Below are 10,521 nucleotides of genomic sequence, written 5' to 3' on the forward strand. Positions count from 1 at the left end.
CAGACGTGTGCTCTTCCGATCTATTAATTTTATCCAAATCCTCTTTATTTAAAAATGGCACGCAAGAAACTTTATGTCATTTCTCGCTGTTTCTCGCTTCTGACGTCACGAATCCAATATGGCCGCGGTGACTAGGCAGGGCCCTTAAAAGCCATTATAATCGGCAAATTATAAACTCGTGTACAAAGTTTCCATAAGTCGAATTTTCATGTTAATTCTGTTTTACTCAAATTTTGATAAATCGAAACTTATAATTCAAAGATTTTTATATTTTTGTTCCCTTGAGATTTGAGTTATCGAGGTTCAATTGTATTTTGATAAATTTTTTTTTATTGAAATTATATGTAACTTTATAATAATTATGCATAATAATACAATCAATACAATACATATTATAATATATATTTAACCTATAAAACTAAGAAATTAATTTGGCAATAATTTGTTGCAATTTTAATATTAAATAATAAATACATTTATAATTCTTTTTATACCGGCATGTAAAAAAATGAGAACCGATTTTCTTACTTTTAGATTATGTTTCAATAATTTAGCATTAATTATCATAAGCAATTTATTCTATTGTAAGTTAATAATTATTATTCGTTCGGCATTTACTTGATACAAATTTTGTCAACAGTTTTCCATTTCTTCCTTGTTTGCATATTATTTCAAATTCTTGATTATCTTTCAAAGCATTCCAGTTATTTCGGACACATTCTCGAATTTGTTTAACCTACTAGTAAATATAACAAGTATTATTGTTATATAATAACTTTTATCCTATTAAATTTCCTTTGAACTTACATTTTTTAAGACGGCATAAAATGTGATATATTTTATAGAACACATTATGAAAAAAATATTGTAAGAAAATATATTTAAAAACAGATCAAAGTTATATTCCGAGACGATTAATTTTATCGGCTAAAAAGATTATAATATGTGATTACCCACGTGAACAATATATGTGATATTACAAAATATAAACAAAAAAAAAAACACTAAAACGTCACTAACATCAAAACGAAAGTTATATATTCATATCGTCATAATATAACTATAGTGAACATTAACATGAGAGACCTCACAAAATCGTCAATCAAAAATTCCATTTAAATAATTATATCAATACCTGAGTACTTGTAAATGATATTACTATTAATAAATATATTGTAAAACGAAAATGTCTAATTTTGAAATCATCATATGGCCAAAGACCTATTGTGGATAGCAAAATGCGATTCAATCTGGAATATTGCTTTTCGTGAACCTCCATTTCAGACAACAGTTTACACGCTACTGAGCATACGGAAAGTACTGTCTATAGACTCTATAGAAACTTTTTTCTCTCTCACATAAATTTTCGCAATTATTTTTTTTATTTCTTAGACTTTTCTATAACGCGTGTGTCTGCTATATGTATAGTTGAGATAGAAGGTATATATTTAAAATTAGAAATTCTTTCCTAAAGTGCTTCTATTTATGCAAATAGAGATAAGATAATAAGAGGTAGCAAGAAAATGCGCTACTCATCCAGAAAAAACTATATCTATTTATTTAGATATGCCTATTAAGAATAACGATGGATAATGAAAAATAAATTGTCATCATTTTGAGTGCGCGGTGCACGTTAATATTTCATATATTTCCTCCTCTTATTGTTAGTAGACGCAAGCACAACAGATAGTGCAGTGTCACTTCATCGAAACTGATATTTACGCATAAGATAGCGAAAAATATTGTAATACTTCAACTGAAATATTTTGTGTTTGTAAATTATCTTAAATTAAGAAAATTTGTTACCATGTTATCACATACAAATCTTCATATTTTAATATAAATTACAAAATAAAATTACACACACATACAATAAAAATGCATAATTTATTAATGCATTTACTATAGAAAGAAAAAGAAACTTAGATGATTGATAAGATAAATATTTATAGTATTTTTCGTATTATAAAAGATAATATGCGCACATTAATTTTATATCTCCTGATAGTCTTCAATTTTCTTGATATTATTTCCGTTTTAAGTCGATACAGGCACTATCGAAATTTCGATTGAAATTACACTTTTATTACGGGCAATAAGATAGTTTCACACTCATTACAGTTATATATCATAACAGTACAATACAATAAATATACCAATATTGTACTTTAACATTTATAGACTTATCGCTAATACGTTCTTGTTAAAAAAAGTATTATCTTTAATTTTATGAATCTGTGTAAAAAATTAATATTATATATATATATATATATATCAAGGTATTTTTTAATAGATTAAGAATATATATAATTGGTGTAAAAATATTTATTAATATTCAGTTGTTATATTTTCATACCATTTTTCATAAAACTTAATAAATGAACATAAAAATGTTTTGCCAGTATTTTATTGTATTATTATTTTTTTCTATTAATTCGGAGTTAACTACGATTTATGTTATAAATTTTTCTCGTTAATAGAATTACTTCTGTACCGACCAGAGTACGGTAAAGTACGACAAAGTCGTGCTCATAAGCTGAAATTTAAAATTTACTATATAGAAAGAAAGTTAGATCGGCGATTTTTATTTAACTCTTTTTTAGCAATAATATAAATCATTAATTAAAATTAATTCATATATAATTCTCCTAAATAATTATGTAATGTTAATGCTAATGTTAATTGTAAGCAAATTTTAAAATATATCAGAAAACTGAATAAGTTAAAAACTTGGAACATTAATAAGATATTGAAATTAACTCGATTATCTCTAAAAGAGTTAAATATTTCGTACTGAGATTGCATTTACCGCTGCAAAGCCTTCCAATGATGGAACAAACATTCCGCCCACAACCATCTTGCAACTTTTCATACTTCTTTGCATTATAATTGGCAATAATTTTTGTGCTTGCAAAGGCGCGTCTTGCCATCGTGTTATGTATCTAAAAGTTTATCTGGATATTAATTTTCATTATTTATGACATCACATATCTCATTATCATCGTATTATTAGTACAATACAAAATTATTTAGAGCGTTTTTTTATTTTACGTATGTAACGTATATATTTGAATAAAAAACATATCTTAACACTCGAATACAATGATTAGTGTTAATTATGTTAAATTTGCTATCACACGTACTATCATGAAAGAGATATAAATAATTAATACATATAGAGTATATCAAGATAGTTCATTAATATTGTCAGTATCACATTGGATATGTAAATATATTTTATCATTTTAATACTTTAACTGTAATGTTATTCATATTTAATGCGTAATGCGTAAAAAATCGCAAGAATTTCATTAGAAGTAACGATTATATTTATCCGATTAAGAATAATTTTATAACAATAAGTATTTAAGACTCATTAAAGAAATAGTACAAATTAAGACATTACAAAAACAATAAAATATTAAATCAATTTGGCAATTAAAATGTTAATCGTGTATTGCGTTACAACTTACAATATTCGGCAAAATTTAATAAATAGAAATATTTATACAGATATCTTTTTAAAAATTTTATAAATCTTTTAGAATTCTGAAACATTTGCGAACTTGTACTTACATGTTTTGAAAAATACCGGCGCTATGATCTATTAAAATTTGACCAACGTAGTTACCCAAGAACAAATAAACAATATGACCAAAAATAAAAATAAATAATATTACGATTTCATTAACTCCCTTTGTAAACAGGATTACTTGAAAAAGCTAAAAAAAATATATATAAGCGAATAAATTAAACAAGTTTAGGAATAAAGTTAAGAAATATTAGTTAATCATATTAATAAAAAATTATTATAAAAAATAAAATGTTTTTTAATTGTGAAATTGATTATTAATATATAATATTCATTTCACACACTCACATATGACATATTGATAATCACAATTGTGTATAATATATAGGTAGTTATATACATGTAGATATATAGGAACATTCTCATTTTGTGTGTGTGACAATTTTTAAAAAATTTGATGTATGGAAATTTAATTAAAGAAATATTACTCACGCAGAAAAGATCAATGAGTAAAGATGTAATACCAATTATAAGGAGAATGCTGTATGATATCGCCAGAGTAGACCACAGGAATTCAGAAAACCTTGAAGAAAAAAAAGTATTGCATCGATTGATGATCGTTGCAATTTTCGTGTCCTGTTTACTATGAGCGAATTTTTGAGACATTTTCAAAATCTAATGCTATAAATCTTGTCTGAATATCGAAGATTTAATAATCCGACATATTAATCGTCCAATTAAATATCTTTTCGTTATTAATATATGTTATGAACAAAATATATTATACCGACTCGAGAGCTCTGTTGTGAATGTGTATAGCTTCAATTATCCTTTTGCAAATAATGATTGCTTGCTTTTCAGACGTGTATTCTTGTAAAAACTTTAATTGCTTGAATGCTTGTTCCATTCGATAACTGCATAAAGCACCGCATATTATCAAATTAATTGCGTATCAATTAATTAAAAAACTTAAACTAAAATAAAATAATGTTTTAAATAAAAATAAAACCAAATTATCTACATTACGTAGATTATATTATGTAGATTTACCCAATCTTCTTTTATTTTATTACCTAGCAATTTGAAACATTCCGCAAGCATGTTGTACGTACGTTACGTACAACGATTCCGTGCCTATCAAAGTGATGAGTATTAACCCTATAGCAAAATTTATTTGCAATAAAATTGCATAAAAAAACTTTTGCTGATCAACAAAGTAGTCTCCCGGAAACATAAGTTGTCGTGGACGCGAGACATTCAATGGCATAATGATATCGAGGATGCTTGGTATCAACGGCAAGAAAAGACAAAAGAGCGTAGCCATAAAACCGAGTACTGAAATTATGAAAGAGTAACTTTTAATATATTTATACGATTATTCCAAAAGCCGATAAGTTATGTATAGGGATAATTTAAGAAGGTAAAATAGAACTTTATTCAATTAATTTTAATTACATCAAAATACATATAGAATGTAATACATTATTTACAAATTACCTTATTTTTTTATGTGTTTGTCATCACGACGCTATCATATTGCTTGATAATTAACCGTTATTTTTTAAATGACTTCTTGCAATCTCAAAGTATTGATGAACTTAAATATATATATATTCGTAAAGAAATTGTAAATATCACAGTTGAAATGTTGTAAGAAGCCATAAAAGACTTCAGAGGGAGATTGCAAAAATGCATGCACTCAAGAAGTGATCATTTGAAGAAAGTTTTTTTTAAGATGTAATGTTACGCGGTATTAGGTCGCGACGTCAGATACATAAAAAGAATAAGATAATTTATAAATGACATATTACATTCTATATTTTGACGTAATTAAAATTATTTGAATATTTGTAAGTTTTTATTTCACTCTTTTAAATTTTCCCGTTTCTTGGGTTTCTACCCTGTATCTAATGTATTTAATATCTATCTCTTACTTGTCAAACTGAAGGTACACATACTTCCAATGTAAGTGTATCTTTCTAAGATCTCGCATTCTTTTTTATCCTTAAGCATATTCCAATCTTCTTCTACATGATCCATGAGATATCTTATCTGTTCGAAAAATTATAAAATAGGTAAATAAATTTAAAGAAATTAGGACTCTCAAGAATAAATCAGCAATAATAAAGTAACACCAATGCGTGCCGACATAGATGTTGGTGTAAATTTAATCGTTTCATGTTACAAATGTTAAAATGTATTTTCAATTCTTGTTATAAAAACTGTCACACATTGGTAAAAGATGCGACAAATAAAAAAAAAATTGAAAAGAAACTTATAAATTTATTGCGCATGTTTTCAATATCACACAAAATTTGAATACATTTGATAAGATACACTACCGTGTCTCTTGATTTCAGATCGGTAGAATAGAATATGCATTAAAAAGTAGGGTGGATCGAGATTTAATTCATTTTATGTTTTATGATAATCAGGACAACACTTATTTATTTTAATATTAATTTGTTTTAATATAATATTTTAAAATAAAAAAAGCAGTAATACGGATGGGGAAATACATTCTCACCTTTCTAGAGACAATACAAAATGTTATATATTTTATAATATAGATTAAGCCAAGTATGATAAGACAGAGAAGTCTCATCATGACATCAAGATTTCGATTCAATGTTACGAATTTCGCAATCTAAAATCATGAATGTCGATAACTCAGCAATACTTATTAGAAATTATTAATTTTTAAAGCGAACTCTTGTGTACGGATTGTATTAAAGGGATAATGATTTCTTGCATATAAGCTACATAACATACTCTGATTAAATGAGATAGATGATATGCTTAATATGTAATAACAGCAAAGTTTTTTCATGCGGAATTTTACATAATTCTTACCTGACCAATCATTGTGAATATTACAATAATGTTACAAAATATCGCTTGACAATACTTGTAAACTGAATGTTCATATGGCCATAAGCCAATTAATAACAAGAGACGTCGATTGAGCTTATAGTATCCATCCCCGACGAAGTTCATCTTACCGCAATTGTGAAAATACTTCTGTGCTGAGGAACGAAGAATTACCTTCACGTTCTCTTTCCCCCATTATTTTCCATATTTTTTTGAACCTATCGTATTTTCCGCTATATTGCATCTCGCTGGTCTATGAAATAAATGCGAAGAATAAGTACCGCAATTTACATATAGATCATACAATTTAGCAATTTACAAAATCATCTGTTTTAGAAAAGAAACAGCTAAAAATTCCATGTGTATTTTACATATCACATTCACACAGCGCGAGAAAATGACATGCATAGAAAAATTAATGTAGGTAATGTAAGCAATTACAATACAAGCCTCTTTCCTTTAGAGGGATAATTTTCTTATACCAGATCGCATATACATTCCTTTTCATTGTTCGTCAAGCCGTCGATGGTTGCATTTCGCGTTGAAGCAAACAGTACAGCTCTAGCATATCAGATTGTCGCTGGAGAGAAACATGGAATATACGTAAATGAATAAATCTCTTAAAACATACTTATTTCACACATATAACTCTCTTTTATACAATATACATATATAAATATAATTTTTATAAAATAAAAAAGATAAAAGTTGCGTGAATTTTACAATTTTTGGAAATTTTTATTTTATAATGTAAAATATAATTAGATATATAAATGTTTCGAATATATTCCGCATTTATCAGATAATCTCATATTAAAAAGAAGATAAAGTGTTGTTTTATGTCAATAGTACTCCAGCTTTTTTTATTTAAAATCATTGTTACGCTATAATCATAAAATCATAAAATAAGGTAAGAACATACTTCTGACCAGAATTTTTTTCTTCAATTATTGATATCATTTTTTATTTCAAAATAATTATATTAAATATTAAATCATATATTATACAATTGTAAAATTGACATTCGATAAATATCTCTTTTCTTTTTCAAATATTTTATGACTATGTGGGTAAAATTTATTAATTTAGAACATTAAAATTTTTTATTTTATTTTATTATTATAATTAAATGTATAATATATATAACATTATTATTAAATTTAATAATAAAGTAGAACACATTTTTTTTAACTTTCAGTTTTTTATTGCTAATCTTTATTATAAGAGATTTCAATACTATACAAATAAATATAATAAAATATTCATTTCTTAGTTTTTTTCAATGAGCAATCGTGATTCTAATTGCTCGTAAAATATTGAAGAAAAGATCTTCTAGTATTATCATTCAGATTGTTTAATATAATTGTGAATAAACAATGATTCAATATTTTTCAGTGTTGACTAAGAATATGGCGATTCATCTTTTTTTTTTCAAAATTTGTTAAATGTATGTGTTCTGATATCTCAGAGATATTCTATCGTGAATTTTATCGATGAGAAAACACTATGTCAAATATTTTTTAACATCATCATATGCAGTAGATACAATGACAAAACTTTTGCATCGATAGCTAATAAAATGTTGCATACACTATATATATGTCAGCTGCTTCAACAGGTAAGCAGTACAGTGTGACGCGGCGCGGTGTCGCGTCGGCGCCGGCGTCGCGACGCAGCGCGGGCGCAGTAGCGAACAACAGTCCCCATTCGCGATGTTCCCCTCAATACAGTATGAACCATGTTGTGAGAAGCTTCGGTCGTGTATATTTCTTTATTGTCGCGAAATATCATGTTTCCGTAGCGTTAGCGATATTGAGCGCATCCGTGATGAATCTTTGCCTGCTCGTAAAGTGCCGTGTGTTTATCAGAATTGTGATGTGATGTGGTGTGCTTTCTTAATTTCTAATAAAGTTTTGATAAGTCATGATAAATCGCACATAGTGTAAAGTACATTTAAACAGAGTACATTTAAAAAGTATTTTTATAGTGATTTAAATGTCCTTTGATGTGTTCTTTAATAGAATTAATAAGTAGAGCAAGAACTGTGAGATATATATATCAAGGTAAAAATAGAAATAACGTGTGCATCACAAATGAATTCTTCTGCACAACTCTTATCTAAAATTTTTTATAAACATAATGTTTTTCCTTGTTCGTTCAAAATCGTACCTCTAGCGTAAAATATAATTAATGTTGATATCTTTGCTACCGATAGTTGTCACATAAAAAAAGAAGTAATATAACAAAATAGGATGTACACTTACACAAGAGCATATAATTAATTACTCCTACAGTTGCATAAAAAATAAATTGTATATGATTTGAGAGGTCATTAGATGCACTTCTATGCTTTTATTTAATATGAAGTCCAGTCTCCATTGTTATCAAGTATTATTTGGCAGTATTTTTCATATTTTCAAATTTTCAATATAAGCAACCCCAAACATATACTCTTGCTGCGTGTTTAACGAATCTTTGTAACATTGGTAATCCACGAACTGAGCTTAATTCTCTTCTATTCTCCTTGCCAAAAATGATAATTCATCAGAAAATACTACATTGCTCCATCTTGTGTAATTTGTTTTAGCCTATGTTTTTCAATGTACTTTTGTGATTTCAACTGTAGACTGGATTTCATATTAAGTCAGATTAAAGTAAGAGTTTTATATAAACATAAAAGAGTGTATTTAATGATTTCTCAAACTATATATAAATTTTTTTTGCCAGGCAATTATATATTAGACATAAGCTTTTGTGTGACAGACTGTAAATTTAATTTTGCGAAATCTTTCTGAAGTCTTTGCGTATTAAAAACGAATTATATATATATACATATATGAACATTGGATCTAAAGTTGACTATCGAGATATTTACAAAAGTTTTATATTAAACGAGTAATTTCAGAGCATAAAATTAGGTGAATGTTCATAACTTTTTATTCAGTTGCTAATGGTTCTCTGATTTTCACAAAAAGCAAAAGGCTCCATTCAAAAAATTCAAGATAATATAGATATAACACAAGTTATATTTATATTATAGAAGCGTCAAATACAGTCGAGGATCTTGATGCTTGATAATTTTTCTATATATAAATTTTAAATACATTTGCAGTTATATAAACTGCGTGTTGATCGCTGTCGAACTTACAACGTAATCATAAATTGAAGTTGAAATAGTAATATTACAAATTAAATTGATCATCAATTTAATAATAATAATAATACTAATAAGCAAATACTAATAATTGTAAAACATTGCGAAGAATTTCTTGCGAAAAATATTACTTCGGTCAGGGTTTAAACCTGGACTATCTGAAGCGAACATCTTTTCGAATTCGGCCATTGTAAGGTGTATAAAATTTATCGCAATAATTGATACATAATAAGGAAAAATGTATTGAGAGATGAACGTATATAAACAATAATAAGTTAATACGTATATAAACAATAATAATAAGTTAAATTAAATACCTACAGTGAATAATACATCAAATAAATGCACCATACGATCGAAGTTCGATTGTAGTGCTTATAATATTTCTATGTAAATTTTAAATATATTTTTAATAATTCTATAAACTGTATGCCCGTTATTGAATTTATAACGAAATTATTAATATAATAATATAAACAAGGTAATCTTTAAAGTTCGATAGTATATATAAAAAAGTAAGAAAAAAATTAAGTTTCTGTTTAGAAGACCCACTTTCTTTATCTCTTAAAATATGTTGATAAAATCATGATTTTATAAGTAACAATCAAAAGATTTAAATTATTATATATTATTTATTAAATAGTTATTGACAAATAAAATAAACTATACAAAGAATGTATGTTAAATGCCAGATTTAAATTATTCCAGAAAATGATTAAAAATAAAAAATTTTTAAGTATTGTAATAGTTTCCAGTAAAGTTTGTTTGATGGTAAAAACTCCTTCTTAGATTAGTCACGCTTTGCGTGATAACTTTTAACTTTGTCTCCCCAAATAATTGTATATCTCGATTTTCCCTCCATCGAGTTGCTCCTATAATATTGCCACCATTAGGTAAAATTACAGTGTACGAATGGAAGGGTAATATTTTGAGATCGATGCCATATGCAAAAAAAAGGGAAGCG

General features: G+C 26.6%; 2 protein-coding genes across 2 annotated transcripts; both read right to left on the minus strand.

Annotated features, from left to right (window-relative positions):
* Positions 1-2,443: 2,443 nt before the first annotated feature.
* LOC105449549 lies at positions 2,444-3,889 on the minus strand. The gene is made up of 4 exons (XM_011688806.1): positions 3,881-3,889; positions 3,577-3,722; positions 2,810-2,942; positions 2,444-2,536 (listed from the first exon to the last, which is right to left on the minus strand). Exons 1-4 carry the CDS (start codon positions 3,887-3,889, stop codon positions 2,483-2,485), a joined length of 342 nt encoding a protein of 113 aa, XP_011687108.1. The 3' UTR covers positions 2,444-2,482.
* Positions 3,890-4,061: 172 nt separating this feature from the next.
* LOC105449451 lies at positions 4,062-5,569 on the minus strand. The gene is made up of 3 exons (XM_011688703.1): positions 5,467-5,569; positions 4,606-4,867; positions 4,062-4,446 (listed from the first exon to the last, which is right to left on the minus strand). Exons 1-3 carry the CDS (start codon positions 5,543-5,545, stop codon positions 4,314-4,316), a joined length of 474 nt encoding a protein of 157 aa, XP_011687005.1. The 5' UTR covers positions 5,546-5,569; the 3' UTR covers positions 4,062-4,313.
* Between the last annotated feature and the right edge of the window lie 4,952 nt (positions 5,570-10,521).

This window comes from Wasmannia auropunctata, unplaced genomic scaffold (assembly GCF_000956235.1).
Source record: "Wasmannia auropunctata unplaced genomic scaffold, wasmannia.A_1.0 LD336076.1, whole genome shotgun sequence".
Classification (NCBI taxonomy): Eukaryota; Metazoa; Arthropoda; class Insecta; order Hymenoptera; family Formicidae; genus Wasmannia; species Wasmannia auropunctata.

What these genes read in the sequence shown, in the direction of transcription:
- LOC105449549 (XM_011688806.1), bottom strand. An exon ending in GCCGGTATTTTTCAAAACAT is followed by an intron (nt 2,943 to 3,576) that starts GTAAGTACAAGT and finishes ATAAACTTTTAG; the next exon opens with ATACATAACACGATGGCAAG. An exon ending in CATTGGAAGGCTTTGCAGCG is followed by an intron (nt 2,537 to 2,809) that starts GTAAATGCAATC and finishes TTTAAATTTCAG; the next exon opens with CTTATGAGCACGACTTTGTC.
- LOC105449451 (XM_011688703.1), bottom strand. Translation starts at nt 5,545, where the DNA reads ATGCTTAAGGATAAAAAAGAATGCGAGATCTTAGAAAGATACACTTAC. An exon ending in GTGTACCTTCAGTTTGACAA is followed by an intron (nt 4,868 to 5,466) that starts GTAAGAGATAGA and finishes TCATAATTTCAG; the next exon opens with TACTCGGTTTTATGGCTACG. An exon ending in GGAATGTTTCAAATTGCTAG is followed by an intron (nt 4,447 to 4,605) that starts GTAATAAAATAA and finishes TGCTTTATGCAG; the next exon opens with TTATCGAATGGAACAAGCAT.